At 36.2% G+C, this 22406-nt stretch overlaps 2 protein-coding genes across 2 annotated transcripts in view; both read right to left on the bottom strand.

Moving 5' to 3' along the window:
* Positions 1 to 10386, bottom strand: part of bahd1 (bromo adjacent homology domain containing 1) — a 31334-nt gene extending 20948 nt beyond the window's left edge. Inside the window, exon 1 of the mRNA XM_023353262.1 lies at positions 9889 to 10386. The gene's annotated coding sequence lies outside the window, so the exon portion shown is untranslated. The remainder of the gene's footprint in view (positions 1 to 9888) is intronic.
* A 1099-nt stretch (positions 10387 to 11485) lies between these two features.
* Positions 11486 to 22300, bottom strand: ivd (isovaleryl-CoA dehydrogenase). Its single transcript, XM_005801091.3, has 12 exons — positions 21987 to 22300; positions 20564 to 20653; positions 20364 to 20415; positions 19315 to 19484; positions 19133 to 19226; positions 17226 to 17356; positions 17032 to 17128; positions 16385 to 16478; positions 16027 to 16108; positions 15840 to 15944; positions 15503 to 15575; positions 11486 to 15018 (listed from the first exon to the last, which is right to left on the bottom strand). The coding sequence occupies exons 1-12, from the start codon at positions 22116 to 22118 to the stop codon at positions 14885 to 14887; spliced, it is 1254 nt and encodes a 417-aa protein (XP_005801148.1). The 5' UTR covers positions 22119 to 22300; the 3' UTR covers positions 11486 to 14884.
* Positions 22301 to 22406: the final 106 nt, after the last annotated feature.

Below are 22406 nucleotides of genomic sequence, written 5' to 3'. Positions count from 1 at the left end.
TCAATGTACATCAGCATGTTTGTCATAACCCACATCATACTGGTAGTGTCAATATGTTAGTTGCTGTACATACTAGTGACTGCCCTCATGCTAACTTTAGCCTCACAATTAAAATAAGGACTTAGCTAATTTTTATATGTATATATAAGCAACGTTTAGCATACTGAATGGAGTAAATCAATGTGCATCAACTAGCTAGTGATACCAAACATGCTACTAGCAGCATTTCAGCTAACCTTCACATTTTAGCTAATTTTAGCTTATACACTAATGTTTACATACTGAATGAAGTCAATGATAGTCAACATGCTAGTGGAAACCCACATCCTACTGGTAGTGTCAACATGCTAGTTTCTGACACAACATGCTAGTATTAGTCTTGTAGCTAAAATGAGTATTTCAGCTAATATTTGAAATGATAGCTAGGTTTACCATCCTGAATGGAGTAAGTCAATGTTACGCAACATGCTAGTGCTAGCCCACATGCTACTGATTACATTTTATCTAACCATGCTTAGCATCGCTGCTAATTTTCAGCACCAAAACGCTGAACATGCATACATTTTATGGTTTAGACATTTTATAGTTTATTATTCATTTAATATCTAAATGAATAAAATTTAAAGGAGACGACTCAAATGAAAACTGCAGGTATTAAAATCAAGTCATTAGGAAATGTGGATTTATGGTGTCTATTACATTTTGAACAAACGGTTCTCTTTCCTTTGGAGTTGCACTAATAAATAAACTGACAACTTAAGTATTCAGATAATATTTCTACATATTTTCTAAATTCAAAAACATTAATAACTTAATTTTATTTATATTTTTCTGTGTAAAGTGACGTCATCAGTATCTGCTACAACGTCAACTAAATCTGAAGTGAAGTTGATTGATTTTAGCAGCTGGTCTGTTCTCTTAACAGATGCTCTGTTGCAGCACGTTTTTACTGAGAAACGTCACAATCAGCTTTTGATCCAACATCCACCTCTATCTGTTCATTTCTGGTTTAATTACCTGCATGGATGTTAATGTCAGGTGTAAATATGTCTCTATTGGTCTTCACACTGTTTGCTCCTGTATACTGTTTGCAGGATAATTATATTGTGTTTGTTTAAATGACAAGTAGCATTTAAAAAAGAAACAAATCACATTTACTGCACCATTATTGAATCAACACATGCCAATACAATGGCAAATTAGGGGGAAAAAGAAAAAGGAGGAGTACATTTACAGTAAAAATCTCAGGAATGTTCTAGAAAATTAATTAAAAAAATTATAAATAGCTTAATAAATTCATAAAAATTTAATCTAGTTTGAACAATTTAACTTTTGCTAGAAAAACAAATCAGAAAATTTCTAAAATTTTCTAGATATAAAGATGAAAATATTTGAGTTTGAAAAGTTGCAAATTTGCTCAAAAAACAAGAAAAAACATGGAAATGTTTAAGTCTGAAAAGTTCAACATCTTCTGGAAAAAAACTCAAATTCTGAGATTAATCTCAGAAATTTTCTAGATAAAAATTTTTGAATTTGAAAAGTTGCATTTGTGGGAAATGAACTGAGAAATGTTCTAAAAAAAATAAAAAAAAAATCTAGGAAATTTCTGAGTCCGAAAAGTTGAATTTATTTTTACTCTCAAATTTTCTTTTTTTTTATTTTTCAAAGAAAAAATTCTGACATTAATCTAAAAATTTCAGGGTTTTTTCAATCAGGTTTTGACTTTTGAATCTCAGAAATATTCAAGATTTTGTGGATAATTTCTGACATTAATCTAAAAACTTCTGAGGTTTTTGGTTGTAATTCACTCCTTATTTCTCCTTATTTCTCTACAATGGCTGTAACACACCGTAATATCTAGTTTATTTACTTTGGATCAACATTATTAGCTTTTTCTTCTTTTGCTCTTTCCTTTGGTTTGTTATTTTGTTTGTATTTCCTTTTAATTCCTGTAACGCACTCTGTATTGCCTTGTTGCTGAAAATGTGCTTTATAAATAAAATTCCCTTACCTAACTAATATTTTCCGGTGATGATCAACACTAGAGACAGGAGGTCTAATTATCTGCTTACTCTTCCTGATGCCAGACAGCCTGAATAACAACAACAACAACAACAGAAGAGGTAAGAGGAGAAAAGCATCTACAGGTGATGTCTGAAAGCCTCTGAATTCAGGAAAATCTAAGAGAGATTTCCTTTTCCACATCCATCCTCCTGTTTTTCTTTCATTACTTCAGAGCGCGAATCAGAAAAACAAGAAGGATTTGTGAGAAACGGCAACACAGCGGAGGAAAAGCTAGAAGATTTAGCTTCTGCTGAACTGGAGGACACCTGGAGAAGGATGTTTCTCCGTCACACTGAAAGCTTCTGTTCAGTTCAGTCACAGCCAGGAACAACACATAAAACACACACACACACACACACACACACTCGCTTTCTCTTGCAGCAGATATGAAGAGCCCCTGTGTGTGTGTGTGTGTGTGTGTGTGTGTGTGTGTGTGTGTGTGTGTGTGTGTGTGGGAGTGCGTTTGTTTCCAATACCTTGTGGGGACCATTTTCCTGACATATACTACGTTGTGGGGACCCGCTGCTCCTTGTGGGGACTGAAGCCTTGTCCCCACAACGGGAAACGCTGTTTTTGGGTCAAGGGTCAGATTTAGGACTGAGGTGTGAATTGAGTGTTGGTTAAGGTTAGGTATGTAATGGTTAGGGTTAGGTATGTAATGGTTAGGGTTAGGTATGTAATGGTTAGGGTTAGGTATGTAATGGTTAGGGTTAGGTATGTAATGGTTAGGGTAAGGTTTAGGCTGTAGAAATGAATGTAAGTCAATGGAAAGTCCCCGCAAAGATAGCTGCGCAGACATGTGGGGGTGGGTGTGTGTGTGTGAAGTGAGAAAGACCCCGGCTCTGAACGCGCTGCTGCAGCTGTGGAGCGGCGGACAGCTGACGCCAGTCTGTGGGTCTCCTTGTCTCTCCTGCAGAACAAGCCCTGCCTCCTTTCTTCTCCTGTGATTCCACGAACCAGACCTGCACGTTTCCACAGCTGCGTCGGAAACACAGCACAGCTTTTCCTGCCCCGATCCACACCGCCTGCCGCCCAATCCCACTAAATGTTGGGAAAACTTTCTCCGGTATCACAAAAGCTGAGAGTAAAATGTTTGTTTGGATGTTTTAGTCTTTACATTTTCACACCTGATAGTCCATAGAGGCGACCACAATTGCTACATTTGTTTCATTTTCAGCTGTTACGGTTCGTTTTCTATGGAAGCCCGTTTCCGCCACTCTGTTAAAAAAAATAATAAATTATCTCATTATAATGAGATAGTATCTCAAAATAATGAGATACCATTATTCATTATTTTGAGTTACTATTTCATTATAATGAGATAATTTATTATAATTTGTTTTTAACAGAGTGGCGGAAACGGGCTTCCATAGTTTTCACACCGCACTGAATCAAACAAACCAAACGATTGAAAAACATGTTGCCCTCCTCGCCTGCGGGGGCGCTACACTAACGACACAAGTACCTCTGAAGAAGACATGAACGCAACTTCCTGCTTCACAAAACGTAAAAAAAAATGAGTAGCGTCAGATTTTAGCGGTTGTCGAATATTTGTTTTATCTTTCATTAAAGATCACGAGTCATTTCTCGGAATAATCAGGGCTGGTGTGAATCCAGGCATAATTTTAGCAAATTTCACTATAAAAGAATGCAAAATAAGGAGGGGAAAAAAACATTCTTAATGTTTCAAAGATTTAAAAAACGAAAATCAGTTAAAATATGAACTGTCTCCATCTGTATCAAACACCTGCAGCCTGTGGGAGTGAATCTGAAATGACTAGCAGGTAACTCAGAACTCCAGTCATCAACAACCACTTTGTTAAAGCCACAAAATTGCTAAATTATGAAGTGTAGCCACTAAGAGTTACTCGCTCTTTCATTATAAATGAATGTATTTGGCTCTGAGCATCACAGACACAAAGAGGCATGCAAATCCAGCCTGGGGAGTTAAACTGGAGCTGCTGCATCAACATGCGGCCTGATAAAACAAATTGTTATTAAAAAATAACCAGACAGTAAGAATAACAAAAAACAGTCATGATGAGTTGTTAGTTTCTGTTGGGGAATATTTAAACTCCCTTTTCTGACAGGGAGGTGGCTGCTATTGTTTTATAACCTACTTATATTTACTCAATTACATTTACTTGAGTAACATTTAAAAAAAAAAATGTTTTTTTTGCTATGTTGTACTTTTTACTTCTGCTTTAGTAATTTTATTATGAAGTATCTCTACTCTTACTTGAGTAAAATTTTTAGATTTTCTACCCACTGAATTAAGAACAAACAAAAATTTACCAGACAGACACACACCTGCAGTTTTGTTAAAGTTTCATATGTTTTTATTATTATTATTATTATTATTGAAAGAAACTGATTTGGACAAAAACTTATTTTACTTGATTTTGTTATTTTTTCGTTACCTTTATGAATGATTGTCATTTATATCCTTAAAATACTAAAATTTCCACATAACTTAATATTTCTGTCCATCTGATGATGTAATTTTTAAATATTAAATGATTGATAATTTGATTAATACTTGAGTAGACTTTTTATCAAATAATTTATTACTCAAGTAATTTCTTGGACGGCTACTTTTTACTCTTACTTGAGTAAATTTATAGTTACTCTACCCACCTCTGATTATAACGACTAAGTGATTTGGAAAAACTGAACCTGTCAGTGTTTCCAGTGTGTAGGTTGCTACATAGTGTACGTTTTTTATATTATTCCTCTATTGACACTTTGCACGTGACGTCATTATCTTCGAAACTCGGCCGCTCCGCCATGACGGATGTCAAAACAACCTTTGCGCTCCTGTAAAATCTGTCAAGGATCGCACATGTGGTGGCTTTATGTCGCTTTTAGTAAGTTTATTTCGCAGTAAAAATGGTCACAGGGTGCTGCGCGGTCGGCTGCACAAACAGACAAGGATACAAACCAAACTTGTCATTTTATTGTATAACTTTTAATGAGGAAAGATACGGCGGCAGCAGCAGCGTTAGTCATAATGACTGTCAGTCCTCGGTGTAGCCGCGGATTTGCAGCGAACACTATTTACAAGGTAAGAAGATTAACGTTCATATACTTCATAAGCAAGTATTATTGGAAACATGTAAAATGTCGTATTATGGCAAAGGTACCTGTCAGTAACCATGGAAACAGTGCCACACCGTCATGTAGCCTAGCATAAAAAACCTCCGGCTATATCAAGCTTCTGTAAATACCGCCGTCTGTGAGCCCCAACCAAGTGAGTTAGACTCACAGACGAAATAGCTTGACTAGAAAAAGTAGAAGCCACGAATAAACTGACAAAAACAACTTTGGGAAAAAATTTCAGTCGCTCTTTTTAATACTCCCGATCCTCACTTCCAACGTCCATCTTGGTGCCTTGAATGATTTAGTGACGTCGTTGCAAACGGTGAGTTAAAGAATATCTCCCAGATTTTTCCTGAAAACTGGACATCTCGCTGTGCCGTCCTTCCTCTGGGGACAGCTGGGAGGTCATTGTGTGTCTCCTTTTCTCTCTGAATGTGTGTGGCCACAGAGGAGAGCAGTTCATCAGGAATAATGGGATTATGTCCAGGATTGATAACCTGTTTTTTCCTCATGTGTGAACCGGTGCGTCTCTGTTTAGCAAGCCGCATTCAATCTGCTGCTGCGAGGAACTGATGGATTCATTGTCATTATGAGCGAAAAGGTCAACTCGAGTCTTTTATTTATACATAAGTGAGGGCTTGGGGTCAGGGTTCCCACTGAATGTCATGAAGCAGTTTAAAAACTGACCACTTTTGACACATTCTGCAAGAACAAGAAGACAATATTTACAAATATATTAAAAATAATATACTAGCTGCTGGCTTTCTGAGTCAACTTTTACCATTTTAGGTCATTTTCTATTCTGATGATTAATATTTTTTTGAAGGGCAATTTTGTTTACAGAGACATCACAAACCATTTTACTTATGGTTTCAGTTATTTATTGTTTTTGGTTGCTGGGTTTTATTTTGGATATTTAAAATATCTTCCACTTCCACTGTAGAGATTCTGTGTGAAATTGAGAGAGCAAACTTGCATTATCAATATGAATATATTACTTAAAAATGGTATCAAAACAGCAATATTATCATTTATCACAATAATTTCTTGGGTAATTTATCGTACTGCAATATTTGTTATTTAAAACTGCTATAAAACTGGACACAAAACAACTTAACATAATGGTAAGTTATGGAATAAACAATCTTGATTAGTAAAAGACAGCTAAAAGTTAAACTAAAGAGTTCATATTCTCACTTTTTGTTTATATTACTAGCAGATCTAATAAACATAAAAACACTTTAAAAATCAGTTTCAACATGAAGGTAGCCAAAGCCAAAACTGCAACAGAAAAACTGAAAGACGTCAAAAATGTAGATGGGATATTAAAGGTAAAGGAAGTTTGTTGATAAATTTAACTTCATGAACTTCAGCTTTTTTATTTTAAACTAATTTTTTTTTCTTTTTTTTTTCTCCGAAGAGTTTTTGCGGCGCTAGTGGCTCTTATTTTTTCTACAGTAGGCAGACAGGAAGGAGGGTGAGGAGAGGGGGGAAGACATGCGGCAAAGGTCGTCCGTGACGTCGGCGACAAAGGCCTCCAAACGTGGGGCGTGCTAACCCCCTGCGCCACCACAGCACGCCCCATTTTAAACTAATTTTAGTCGTTTGTTGTTGGACGTCATTCCCTCTGTCACAAGAAGAACATGTACTGAATCGCAAATTTTAGTTTTCAAAAACCACAGTAAGCATTAAATATCTTTGTACTCAGGATCAGAGTGTTTGCTATAACACCACAATGAACCAAATGTTGACTTGAGTGTGACAGAAAGGGTTTCTGCTTCATTTTGCTCTCGAAATTATTATATTTACTTTCTTCTGCTTCTCTTAACTGCAAAAATACAAAATCTTACCAAGTATTTTTAGACTAGTTTAAAGTGCAAATATATCAGTACACACTGAACTATGATTATTGTGTGTGTGTGTGTGTGTGTGTGTGTGTGCGTGCGTGTGTGTGTGTGTGTGTGTGTGGTCATTCATGTTACTAAATGGCTCAATCACAATAAAACTTCTGGTTTACAACACTAAAGCGACTCGGAAGTGCAGAAGAAGAACGGTGACGTCAAACAGCAGCGCATTATTTGCAGAAGTAATAATGAAAGGAGCCGTTTATGGATCGATTTTAAAGTTATTCAGCAATAGGAACCAACAATATTGTCACAACATCATAAACTAATAAAAGTAAAGCACAACTAACAGCAACAACCTTCTGTCTGTTTGGATGTGTAGACGGAACCAGAAGTGGAGAGATCGTGATGTGAGGCGCTTTAGTGACGCAGATTTTTTACTTAATTTAATAATTTTCAGCCATTGTTTACGTTCAGATTTATCATATCTGGCTTCTTCTGGTGCAGGATTATGATCCAATTATGATAAAATGCAGCATTACCATTCAGACTGCAGATGATATGAAATCTCAGATTAAGTATGGAGATATGGAAGTACCAAAAATCTGATTTTTTTTAGCAGTTGGAAAGCTTGGAATCAGGCCGTTCAGACTGAAATGAAAAAGTTAGATATGGATTTAAAAAGAGGAGAAAACAGATTTTGGTCTCATTTGGCTGCTGTATAAACTGAAAGGAGGCTGTATAAAAATTTCATCCACCATTACGCTGAAAAGACAAAAGTAATTGGTTTTGCTCCAAAAATAAAGGTTGTAGAGCGCTCAATTAGCCTCAATAAAGCTAAAAATAAGAGTATGCAAGAAACAACGCTGTGGTTATAAACTCAGATCTAAAGGAATAAATGGTTCCCTTTGGAAACAGGACACAAAGAATAACTCGGGCTCATCCCTAATGCTGCTGCCAGAGTCCTGACCAACACTTGTGGGTCAGATCAGGTCACAAACACCCATTAAATCGCTGCACTGGCTCCTTGTTTTATCAAAAATATATAACGGATGATATAGATATTTCACATTTGAGAGTTTTAACCAAACATTGATCATTAACAAAACTTAGTTTCTATGCTTTTCAGTGCTGAAACCTGAGATGTTCAGAAAGTGTTGACTCCTCCAAATAAAGACAAAAAAATCCCAATACTTATTAAAACAACAACAAATACCAATACTGTTTAGCTTTCCAACAATATTTCTGGTCAAAAAGGTTCCATCAAGCATTGTCACCCAAACAAAACACAATTCAAATCCTAAGCAATTATATGGCCACAAAGCATAAAAACCACAAAAACAACACATGTACAGTTTAGCATCCCTGCTAACTTTACCACTTCAAGCTAACCGCATGAGAAAGGTGGAGGCTAGCCTGCTGACCGACCCATAAAAACTGGAACGATAGGAGCCAAAGAACAGCAGGACAAAAACTCTAAGTCATACAGCATGTTTTAACTTTGCTGTTTTGTGGTTAAGATTCAGAGTCAGACTCTAAATCGAGATCTACAGTATTTCAGCTTTTCCACTATGACTCTGCTGTAGTTTCACAAGGGAATCACAAAAAAGCTGCTTGTTTTCATAAAAAATGAGAGGATTTTAGACATTTTAAGTTTTATTTTTGTGTTTTGATGAGTAATATATTCCATATAGCTATACAATAATAAAAATAACAGTAGAAAACGTATGTTGTATGGTCTTATTTGAATTAGAAAAAGAACAAACTAAAAATTAGAACAACAATATGTCTACTCATAGATTTTATGAACAGATTCTCCATTAAGTGTTAATGGTTAAATGCCATACATAAGAGCCAAAATGTTTCCACATTGCATGTTTTCTTTTGTTCCTTGTAGAAATAGCTGCCATCTCTGCAGACCACACACACCCTGGACACAAACTGTTCAGATTTTTACTTTTATGTTGGAGCTACAGAGTGAAAACCAGCAGTTACAGAGACAGTTTCTTCCCCGCGGTTGACTCTCTGATCAACACGATGAACATTTCCTGCATACTCTGATACTTAATAGGAAAACAAAATTAAAAGAACAAAAAAATCTTTAAAATGGTAAAAAATCTTTTGTTTTTTCTTTATAACTAAAAATACATGCACACACTGGTATCCTTTCATTTAGAAACCAAAGTCACAATCTGAAACTGAAAAGTGCCATTTAGGATGGAAATAGTTTAGAAATTAACCAAAACTGTCCGAGATCCATGGATATAAACCAATAAATATTAAAAACACAAAATCTTACCCAGTATTTTGGTTTAGTTTCTACTGTAAATTTCTTAGTACACTTAAAATAAGATAAAACTCATAAGTGAAATAATCTGCCAATAAAACTAGGACTTTTCCATAAATATTATTGGCTTACAATAAGCTCCCATGTCTTACTTGTAAGTTAGTTTTCTTTTATTTCAAGCGTACTGAGGTATTTGCACCAAAAATACTTTGTAAGATTTTGTGTTTTTGCAGTGAGGTGATTCAACTTGCGTCCGATCCGAATTAAAACGAAACAAATGTACGTTTGAATCATTAATATTCTTGGTTTAGAGACAGAAGCTCTCGGAGTGAACTTGCTGGAGTGGAGTGACATTTTCAGCGATCATGAGCCGGAGGATCAGCCGAGGCTCTGCCCACCGATCAGGCGACAAACCTGCGGAGGAAACCCTCCGGTCCTGTCCGAAAGTTGGACCCGAACTGACAAATACTGACGGATTGTCGTTGTTTATAACAATTCTTATTATTCCAGCTGTCTGGACGCTCGATGGTCGCTCCTGTCCTGCTCGACACTTTCAGTTTTACTGATAAAGAGTTGTTGTTGTTGTTGACTTACCGCTTCGCAGCCCCGGAACACGCAGGAAAAGAGCGGATTGATCCTTTAACAATAAACCCACGATCGGTTCCAGGGGAAGGGGGGACGGAGATGCGTCAGGTGTAAGAGCTCCCCACAAACGAAGGAGGAAAACCGAGTCGAGGGCGACTCATGTTGAGCTGAGCTGAGCTGAAGCAGGCTGTTTTATTTCCTTCACCCGCTCCAAACTCCACGCTGCGAGGAATGGGGGAAAAAATACCAATAAATCCACCCGTGACGCTTCAAGCTGCAGCAGATGAGTTTAGAAAGCAGCCGAGGCCCTGAACGCAGATCCCGCAAACTCCGGCTGACTTTGGCATGTTTTACATAACAGCATCATCCGCTTTTTATGTTGACGCATCACGAAGCGACAACATGGAGCTCCTTAAAGGGCCACGCCGCAGCGCACAGGCACACGGCCCCCGTCCCCCAGCAGCAGCAGCAGCAGCAGCGGCCCCGCTGGGCTGACAGATGGCTCCTGCACACATTATTACGTCTTTAAGAGCCTTTTATTCTGACACTGGAGGTAAGTGTGACAGCAGAGGCAGCAGGAACCTCTGCAGCGCCCGGGAGGGCTTCAGAAAACTAAACTTTGACTCATCTGGTCATTAAAAAGTTTATTTATTTCAGTAATTTATCTCAAAATGTCACATTTATTGGAAAATGGAAATCCATAATCCAGTTTTTCATAACCTTAGAGCGAGATTTATCACAACATTTTATGGTAAAAGTAGGAATACAAACTATTATTATTTATGTAGCTGTATGGTTGTAGTAATTATGTTTCAACAACTTATTTGTGGATATATGTATTGTATTATATTTTAGATTTACTTATTGCGATTTGTATTGGTGTTACTTATTTTTTTCTCAAGAGGTTATCCCTGAAACAAATAAATACATATTCCACTAATGTAAAAAATAATAATTTTGCAATTGCAATATTTCCATTAACAAAGAAACACAATTAAAATAAAACAGGTGTTTCATTTTTTAATCAAGTTATTAAAAAATATGCTTCTTTGCCCTCCTACCACTTCCTGTTTCGTCTTCTTCGTGGTTTACGCCAGTGGCCCGGTTGTTGATCACGTGACTCCTCCGAAGCATATAAAGTGTTTCCATTGCAGTTTTGAAATAAACCAATTTTCATATGGCCAAAACAACAACAACAACAACAAACAGTGGACAGTTTTAGGTTGTTTTTTTAACATCCTTCAATAAATTGTTGACACATTTATTGTGTCAACAATGATTTAAAATCTTATCATGTGGAAATTATTGAGATAAATGATAGTCAAGATACAATGAAAAATGGAAATCCAGAAACTCTATTTTTCAGAAAGTCTGAATATTAAATAACACAAATATTGGATGATTTCTCAATATTTTCTAGTAATTTTTATGCCCCAAACAATAATAATGCTGTTTTCTTATGACCTAGAACATATGTTTAAAAATGTTTGTATTATGTGTGGGTAAATAGTTTTTTATTCTTTTTTTAGTCTCTTCATTGCGATAACAGGTTGCATTGTGATCTGTAGATGTTTATCAAGCAGTGAGGAAACAGGAAGTGACATCAGAACTTAAAACCATTTAGTAAAACCACCTGTTTAGTCAGAGACAACCGTTCCTACAAAGTGCAACATTTAAAGCAACATTTTGACAATATGAGAGGATCAGTGGTTGAAAATGACAAAGTAAATGATGCAGAAATAAAACCAAAGCCAAAATGAACAAAATCAACTTATTTTTCTACATAGAAATATATTTTAAATACATGGACAGATGATTTTGAAACACAAGAAGCTGCATCCTTGTCATGACAAGAAAACATTACATTTTAGGAGAGTTTGGTGATTTTATAGATTTTTTAGAGGGCTCAGCTGCAACACAACCCCCTCCACACTTACTGAAACCCCTGGTGAAAAGACCCTTAAATCAATAAATCAATACTTTTTTTTGGGTCTAGCTTAATGTAAACATCTTATTTCATTTGAAATAAGAAAAACTAACAGCATTAACAAAGTATTCGTTTAGTGATCATTTGTATCAAAGTTTGCATCTGCAGCTAAAAACTACTTCTAACATCAATATGTGAAAATCTCAGCTCTTTCTGATTATTTTTGATTAACAGATCAATAATTTGATAGCAAAAGATTCTTAATAAAAGTTTTTTTAAACATAATTTGAATCAGGTGAAGCTAAAACTGCAACTTGAGGAGTTAACAGATTTACAGACATTTTTCTTTTCATCTTAAATGTAAATGTTTACATTTTTTGCTTAATTACTGCTCTGGATGTGACGTTTCAGAAAATAGGTTTTTCAAGAATCTCTATGCTCCAGTTAATTAAATTAATTGACGATTATTTAAAAAAAATCAATTAATCTGATTGTTTCAGCCGTAGTTTATACTACAGAAGTCCTGAACAAGAAATTCGCACCGAAAGTGACCTAATCCAGATTTTTTTGTCTTAATGCGACCTTTATCTGACCTTCTTTTCATGAAGGTCTGAACAAGACAGCCCGCATTTCTTCCGAATGCGACCCAGGCCACTTGGATATCCGATATGTATCCGATCGTTTCTAATGGGACCTGAATCCTAACGGTCAGGTCCTGAACGTCATCGATACTCAACAAACGACACTATTCTGCGTCCCGATACGCGCAAGCGGGAAGGAAAACAACAACGGCTGCGGTCGGACATCAACTTCGAAATCGTAAGCTATGCTCCACCGTTAGCATCCATGTTTACTTTCGCAAACTCAGAGCGCTTCTTTTCTGATGGCAGTTGGCAAAACAGTGACCAGGCTCTCTATGTGTGACGTTATTGCGCCCTCTACTGCGCATGAGAGACGTTTTCATGTCATTTGCAGTTCACGTAGAGGTCGCATATAGTTGTAAATGTGAACTACCGCGGCAAAAAAAATCCCGATTTGACAAAAAAATTAAAGAATCGGAATTGGGTCACTTCAGGCTGCAGTGTAAACGCAGCCCATTATGTCGTGTCTCCATGTTAAAGCTGCTGATGTTACCGTTTGCAGCTTGGAATCGTTTTAAGCTGCATGAAAACACAGCAGAAAAACCATCAATCATTTTAACTCGCTCTGCCAGCTGCAACTTTTCAGTGATTTTACCATCTGAACCTCATTTGTTGGGTTTCCAGCCTGAAACTGAGTTTCCATGTATTATTCAAATGTGCTGGGATGGTTCCACCATTGTCTGGACTGCTGTCTCCTCTCTTGTCTGCAAACAAGAGGCTGAGTGTTCAGCACTCACTGAGGCGTCATGAGCACATTTTTATTAGTTTTTGTTTCCAATGCAGAGAGGCTTCTGCGTTTCAGAGTCAGCCTTTCCTTTAATCAGAACCAAAACTTCACTCTTTCATTTCTGGGGTTAGAATTAAAGATGAAGGCAGAGTTAAACTTTCAGTTTCCGTCACAGAAAACTGAGCGGTGCCAAAAAACAGCTGATGGATAGAAACTACTTTAATGCTTGTTTAAAACTACGGAGTCTTTTAATGTGTTTTATTATTATTACCATTATCGGGCGAATCTCAAGAACAAATATTTTCCCGTTCCACTCCACCACATTCACTTAGCAGTTATGATTGATTTTTATGTGCCTGTAATTTAGGCTTTAGCCCATAAAACAATCCAGTATCAACACTCAGGTCAAAACGTATTTGGAATCAAATAAAACTTGGTAACTGCATTTTACACTGCAAAAACACTAAATTTTACCAAGTACTTAGTACACTTGAAACAAGATAAAACTGAAAAACTAAATTAAAAGTATATTGTCAGTAAGATATACAAGCTTGTTTTACATGCTATTAGTTCCACTGGCTGATTATTTCACTTATAACAAGACATTTTCCCTAAATTTTAAGTGAAATAATCTAAATAACATCCAAATGGGACGGAAATGGTAACAGATTTTTTTTTTATAGCTTATGATTTTTTCCTTTCAAATTTCATTTTAAACACTATTACTCTGCAAAAACAAACTCTTACCAAGTATTTTCTGGGGCAAATATCTCAGTTAAAACTCAAAACTCCTCAGTTAGAGATTATTCTACTCACTAATAAAACAGTGGTTTGGTTAAATAGTAGTTTATCCATCAGATAGAAGATTTTAACCATATGGTGCTACATCTATCAGTTCCTGCAGTTTTTGGTGCTAATGCATAATTGTCACTATTTCCCACAACAGTGACAAACATTGTGTTTATGTAATGCTACCTCCCACCTGCAGGTGGCAGTATGTCTTACTTCTGCTACTCTGCTGCCTCAGACTTAATGTCAAAATTTCACTCTTAGCGTCATATTTAAGCGCAAATATCTTTTCTTACAAAATCAATAATTTTGATTGTTCATAATATCCTGAAGGGACTGATCAATATTATTTAATTTTAAGAGATGCTTATTGACAGCTATTTGTTAATATTTTAACAGTTTGTAAATGAATCAATATTTTCAGGCACAGACATTCATTATCTTAATTTGAATCTGTGTTGCAGCGTTACACAGACAAATGTTAGAAACTTATTGATTTATTGCAAACCTGGTATAGTTCATACACTTCTACATAATGATGACACCTACAATCAAGAAGAGACAAAATCTTCACAGACAAAAAAGTAAAATATGTTTGACAGTGTTTTGTTTACAGAAAAATATTCAATAACAGAATCAGCTTAGGGAAAACCTTCAATAATCTATTAAAGATGATTTTATCCAAATTGTTTTGAGTAAGAGTTTAAGCTTGAAATGTGGGAATCTGTTCATTACATTATTATCATCTCCCTCCAGCTAACAGGCAGCTAGCATAGCAAAACTTCAAGGCCGCTCGGCGAGGATCAATATGTAATTTGTTCATTTATCAGCTTATCGTCTGAATGGAAACAACAACAACTCATCCAGTAAGGTCCTGGGCGTGAGAAACGATGCAAACAACAAACCGAGCGACTGCTGCGTCTATCTGAACATGGAGTTGAAGGCTCGGCCGATGATGATCCGGCGGACTTCGCTGGTTCCCGCCCCGATTTCGTACAGCTTCGCGTCTCGCAGGAATCTCCCCATCGGATAGTCGTTGATGTAGCCGTTCCCGCCTGACGGAACCAAACCAGACAACTTATTCAGAAAAAACACAAAACACTGCAAAAACACAAACTTACCAAGTAGATTTTAGTGAAAATGTCTTTGTTTTATGTAATTTAAAGTGTACCAACTTAAAAATAACTTTTCAGCAAGATATAGGTGCTTAATTTAATTAAATAATTCCTTAATATTGATGAAAAAATACTTGTTAGACACTAAGATTACTCTGCCTTTAAAATTTGCAGGAAAGCCCAGGTGACAATGCAAAATATGTGCATCAACACTCCAAAAACAAAATCCTACCACGTATTTTTGGTCTAGTTTTTAGTGCAAATTCCTTATTACCCTTGAAATAAGACAAAATTAACTTACAAATAACTTTTTAACAAAATATAGGTGCTTAATTTAATTAAATAATTTCTTAATATTGATGAAAAAGTAGCTTATAACACTAGAAAAATGTCCTGCCAATGAAACTAGAACTTTTTCACTCACCTAAACACTGAATGCCATCCAAGGCAACCTGAGTGGCATTCTCGGCGCAGTACAGAATCACTCCAGCACAATCCTGGAAAAAAAGACACAAACCACATTTTTACCACATGTTACAGATTAAATTATGTAAAAAACACAAACTCAGCATCACAGAATGGATTATAAATTGGTTAACAAGGAGAAAATAAAAATATTCAGGTCTTTAACACGAGAAATAAACAAAAATCTGACTTAAATGCTGAACAGGTTCCTTGTATGCATATGTTTTAAATATATGTAGACAGCCAAAAAGATTTTTTAAACAAGAAAACGGATTAAAGAATGCTAAATTTCCGACCTTTGCACTGAAATGCCCTTTGTCACAAGCTCTGGCGACGTTGTAGAGGTACTGCCGACAGGAGCTCAGTCTGGTGTACATGTCGGCCATCTTGCCCTGCATCAGCTGTGGAAAAAGTTTCAATTTTACCAGATTAAGATCTGTTAACTGGCGAGAGCTTTGTTCAAGTGAAAATCAGCAGTCAGACCTGAAAGTGTCCAATCTTCTGCCCAAATGCTTCTCTCACATGTAAGTAGGGGATCGCAGCATCCAGAACGGACTGCATTATGCTGAAAAACAAGATTTAGCACCAACATGTAGCTCCCTTTATGTTTGTTTTTACAACTTCCCAGCAGAGTTTCAACAAGATTTCACAGAATCTCTAACAATCACATTTAATTTTAATCTCAAATCCTTAAAATGAGACCAAGATTAATACACAAGCATATCATGCTAGCTTTCTTTTTGCTAACTTCTTCCCTTCACATTGTTCTTTAAATATCTCCTGACTTTTAATGTAGCTATTGTTAGCTTGAAGAATAAAATCTGTTATTTAAGAACCTTACCCAACAGGTCCAGCAGCCAACACCAGCCTCTCCATGTCTAAGCCGCTCATCATCACATAAACTCCTTTATTCAGCGAACCCAGAATGTTCTTCTCTGCCAAACAGGACAAATTCACAGAAAAACAATCAGTCTGAGTACCAACACTGCCAAAACATAAAATATTAAAGTTGTTTAGGTCTAGTTTATAGTGCAAAGACTTAAAATAAAACAAACGTATCTTACAAGTAGCTCTTTAGCAACATAACAGAGTTTATTCCTTAATATTAATGAAAAAGTACTGAGATTATTTCACTTATATTCACATTTTCCCCACATTATAGGTTAAATAATCAGCCAGTGGAGCTACAACTTTTACATCAATACTCAAAAATTGCCTTGCTAACCATTACTTGTAAATTAGCAGTTTGTGCTCAACATGTAGTATAAACTAGAGAAAAATACTTGGTAAGATTTTGTATTTTTGCAGCATAAACAAACAAATTTCATTGTTTTAACTTAGATTCAAGCTAAACACAGAAACAAATTCAGCCTTTTGGAGAAAAATACCATAAATTCAGTTCAAAATGACTTTTTTGTAATATGTTATCAATGGTTCAGCCTTACAGTGATTTAAAGGTGAAATAAAATCTTTAAAAACTTTTCATACCTGGGATTTTACAATCTTCAAAGATCAGTTCACAGGTGCTGGATCCCCTCATTCCCAGTTTGTCGAGTTTCTGCGCAGTGGAAAATCCTGGCATTCCCTTCAGGAGGGGAAAATAAAAACATTTACTGATATTTTCAGGCTATCTTCCATCAGCAGAGCTGACCCACAGACAGGAAAAGAAGAGTCGGATTCACCTTTTCCACAATAAAAGCCGTGATTCCCTTCTGATGCGCCTCCGGGTCGGTCTTGGCGTACACGATGACGACATCGGCATCCGGCCCGTTGGTGATCCAGAACTTGTTGCCGTTTAGAACGTAATAGTCACCTGGAGAAAAAAAAAAAAAAATGCAGAAAGCAGGAAACGCAGAGGATCAAAAACAGAACCGATACCTCCGATGTTTTGTTTAAAACTGCACAGAAAAGAAGAAATAAAAGCAGCTCAGAGTTTTTTTTTTACACTTCTGTGAAAACCAAAACATTTAAAGTTTCTGCTTTGATTTCTGACAAACACAAAGAGAAGCGATTATATTACTGTCCTCTGCTCAAAGCTTCATATTGATCTGTAAACTCATTATTCTTTTCCATCGGCTTTCATGAACAGATTCCTTTCTTAAATGGTAAGTTTGGCCTTTTTATATTTTATTTCTGATTTTAGCACCGTATATAGACATTTGGAGAATAAATAAAAAAAACTATAAATTACAAACACCAAAAATAAATCAAAGCACACAAAAAAGCCCAGCAATAAGTAGGTGGATAAAAAGCAGATAATTAAAAAATAAACAAACTTTAATCTAATACTAGATCTTTTCCAACAGTTTTTAAAATAAGAATCTTACAACAAATGCAGCTTTTTTAATTTCTATGAAACATAAAATACCAAACAAAGTAATAATTCAGAGCACTTAAATGCATTTCAAATTAATTTTCGTTTAAAATCAATTTCAAGTTTAAACAGTAATAAAAGTGCCATTATTTTGATGAGTGTCTGTAAAAAACCAAAATAGTGATAGATAAACTTGTAAAATTTACATGTTAAACTAACACGGTATTGTGATAGAGTGTTAGTTTAAAGTCAAAACAAAAAAAATAAAAATTAATAGACACTTTTTTAAAAGAAAATGGTAGAAAAATTAACTTTTGTCATTAATACCGGGACCTGGAAAATGGAAATAAGTGAATTGTTCTAAACTTTTAGTTTTTAGAAGACAAAATAGCAAAACCTGTACAAATAACCAGAGGAAAGCAGACATGTAGATTCTAGAACAGTGTGGACCAAATAATTCAAAAAGGAAATTTAACAAGAAGATCTGAGAGATTATTTTGAACAAAAAGGTTCAAATGTAAGAAATTTGTCAGAGGACAAATGACTAACTGTGTTCACAACTTGGCCTTCTTTCTCCTGAAAGCTCGTTTCCTTATCACAGCTCATCAGTGACATGATGAAATCGCATCGACGTAAAAACAGACGCCACAGTTTGGTTTTTAAAACTCCTCCTGCTCAGATTTACAACTCTATAAATGTAGCTGGAAACTTTTTCTAAGTTATTTTTAAAAGCTTGACACCAGTGGGAACATTGTCATTAATAATTCATGACTTCCAGTTTCCCAGGGGTTTAAATATGATGCGACACAGAGATTAAAATCATGTTTAAAACAACTAGACTTCTGAAACATACGGAAAAAAATTCTGGAAAAAATAGGGCCAGTGATAAAAACAAAAAAATTCTGACTTTTGATCTCAGAAGATAAAAGTCAGAACTCTGAGAAAAGAACAGAATTGTGAAATAAAAATGAGAATTTGGAGGGGGAAAAAAATTCAAAATTCAGACAAGAAAAAAAATCTGAATGAATTTAATACTTTTTAAAGATGTGCAGATGCGCATCTTTAAAACTAAAAGGACAAATAGAAGCCATACAAGAGTTTTCTGAGAACCGTTTCTGTAGAAAATTGGAAAGGAAAATGAAGACAATGAAAAAAACAATTAAAAAATAACAGTGTTCTCCATACTTGCCAAGAAGATGTCAATTAGTTTAACTTTGTTATGCTTTCACATAAATTTTATTTCAAACTTTTGCATTTATAACTACTTCATACTACCTTTCTTAACAGCTTTGAGTTTCATGGAGACGACGTCGGATCCAGCGTTAGGTTCGCTCATGGCCAGCGCTCCAACGTGTTCACCTGTCAGCAACTACCAAAAACAAAATAAGATGGAAAAAAAAAATCTACTTCATGCTTTAAAATGCTAATTTTCCTATTTCACACAGTGCAGTCCTGACCTTTGGCATGTACTTCTCCTTCTGCTTCGGGTTGGCGTGACGCACCATCTGGTTGACACAGAGATTGGAGTGGGCGCCATAACTGAGAGCGATGGCTGCCGACACCCGAGACATTTCCTCCATGACGATGACGTGGTCCAGGTAGCCCAGTCCCGTTCCCCCGTCTTCCACTGGCCGGAGAAAACGCAGGTGAAGGTCAGCGAGGTCGAGATAAAGACTAAAACTAACACACGGTAATGGGGAACGTATGGTTGATTCTATGTTGCATTGTGTTTCTGTGTTTGATATGATGTAAAGCACTTTGAAATGAATTGCTGCTGAAATGTGCTATGCAAATAAAATTTGATTGATTGATTGATTTGCTCCCTGACAGATTTATTCAGTCACACTTAAATGTTTCAGATTGAGGAATTAATTTGCAATGAATGGTTTATTAGATTAAATTTAGTACCAATTGATTAAAAAAGTCCAATTACTCTTTTAGTGTTTAGTTTGGCTGCCCTCCCAGCAGAGGGCGCCACTTGCCATTCCTAAGCAGAGTTGATACAGAAACAAAGATGGCGGGGATGTGCCAGAACGGTCCAAACAGAGTTAGGTTTGACTTATTTCAAGTTTACTGAGGTATTTGCACAAGAAATTAGACCAAAAATATGATAGGTAAGATTTTGTGTTTTTGAAGTGTATATTTTATGCTGTTCAACACTGGAACAAGAGCTAATAAAAAAGTTCCACTAGATGTGAGACGGTCTTTGTGATTTTTTTTGTGGTTGTGATCTTTTAAATCTAGCATGGAGGCCATCTTTTCCTTAATTTAATCATGAACTTTGACCTTAAATAAGACAGGGGAGGCCTTCAGAGCTTTAAACGTTGGTCTGGATTATTCTGTATATTAGAGTAATGTTGGTAGGTTGGCCAAATCTGAAACGTTTCATCACTGTTTCATGTTTTCTCCATTTGAAATGAAAATACTTACACAGCACTGCATGGTTCAAGCAAGAAAATGTAACTGTAAAAAACAAACAAATAACACTTTTGTTTCATAGTTATACCTGGAGCAGTAATGCCCAGCAGTCCCATCTCCCCCATTGCTTTCCAGTAATCCTGGTTTAAAAACAACAACATTCCTCTCATTACCCAGAGTTAATTTTTACTGGACGTATCCTCAATAAACATACAAATGGTTTGGTATTAACCATGTTTAATTAAACACTAATGCATGAGTAATATATAAGGAAATCATTCAACTCACCCGCATTCCTGGGAACTCATTTTTCTTGTCAATCTCATCAGCATAAGGTGCAAGTTTCTCTGCACAGAATTTACGAACTGTGTGCCTAAGCTGCGGGAAAAAAAACAACAACAACAAAATAAAAATCAGAGATGCATAATATTAATATCGTCAACATAATATCTACTTGGACAAAATTTTTGGTAGACCATTATAAGAAAAATGTTCTGAAAAGTCTAAACTTCTCACTCCTTTTCGAAAGGGTACTGTAGCTGAAATGATTGGTTCTCATGTTGTAAAACATTATTTTTGTGTATGTATTTAAATGTATATATGTACAGATATGGACAATAAATCAATAACATGCATCACATAACACGTGATCAATATGAATAGTTATATCTGATAGAATATTCAATAAATTCACTGAATTCAACCCAACAACCTGCTGGGTAACAGTTTTAAGTCCGAGTGTTCTTTACAAAATTCAAGATTATTGGTATTTGAGAGCGTGAACTTGCATTATTATTCCATTATCAACATATTACTTGAAAATGTTCTCCAAACAACAACCTGACAGAGTCCGTCATAACTTCAAGGACACCAAACCTGATGGTTTAAGCTTCCTGATTAAAGACAAAATGCGTCTGGATTCCAGAGGACAATAATCGATTAAAAGTGACCCAAAGAAGGAACTGGGATGAACTGGAGAAAGGCTCATGGGAGGTTTCATCTGGTGGATGCAGCCCAATGCAACAGATGATGTGGTGGAGAGGCAACAGGACACAATACATTGTTTTTTATACAAGAAGCATGTTCTGAAAAACACGTCAGATCCATATTATAACTTCTAGTACCCAACAGGATCCAATAGAGACAGCAAAGAGGAAATTAATCCACTAACAACCAGGTGGTCATAATGTTATGCTGGTACTAAATTACGAGGAAGAACCTTTTGTCCAATCAAATCGCCTCCATGAGACCCACCTCCTCCTCTATTTGTCGGTTCTTATATAAAATATCAGTGAAACTGCTGCAGAAAGCTGAACAATAACATACTAATTTATGAATCTGATAGTTTACAAACCTTTACTGTCGCAGTAAATCAGCTTTGAATCAAAACGTTTAGCCATAAAAAACTGATTGTTGCAGGAATTTTGTGTTTTTATGTTTACGGAAGTGTTTAGACATAACTTACCGGAATCAATAAGCATTAATATTTATGTTTTGTTTATGTATTCCCTGCCAGTTAGCTAATGTTATGTCATGACGCCATGTCAGTTACGACCTTTCACCGACATCTTCTGAGTGGAAAACGTCTCTCAAGTTTGGTGCACAATGCAGTCAGTTTCCACATGATTATTGTTGATTTTTCTTTTTTAAACAGTTGTTGTTCCTGTCTGCACCCCAAGTTAACCTGTGATCCAAGCAGCAGCTAGCTAACCTGTATCTGCTCCTCCGTGAGTCCGTTCACCACGTCATCCACCTGGATAGCAGCACCGGAACATCCCCTCCGCGCCGCAGTGGGGACGGATAACCTGGAGCCGAGGCGGAGAGCGTTTCTGACCGCAAACATGACGCTGCTGGCGGGAGAAAACAAAAAGCTGGGCTTCAGGTGTGCTGGTGGGACTGTCCTGTTATCCCAGGACAAAGAAGAGGTCTCACTCCGATATTAACTCGGCGGAAAGACGAGGTCTCACTCTGACAGAATTCCACAGTACCGTTAGCGTCGAAGCATCCACCATTTTGTGTGTGGCAAGCTCCCAGTGAAACCAACAAATTTCTTCTTCTTCTTGTTGAAATTTATTGGCGGTTGGAAAAAAACGTTGGGTGAGCATTACCGCCACCAACTGGTAAAACCAAC

Source organism: Xiphophorus maculatus, chromosome 19 (assembly GCF_002775205.1).
Source record: "Xiphophorus maculatus strain JP 163 A chromosome 19, X_maculatus-5.0-male, whole genome shotgun sequence".
NCBI classification, from domain to species: Eukaryota; Metazoa; Chordata; class Actinopteri; order Cyprinodontiformes; family Poeciliidae; genus Xiphophorus; species Xiphophorus maculatus.
Note: the sequence above shows the minus strand (reverse complement) of the source record. Positions and strands in the feature narration are given on the sequence as shown.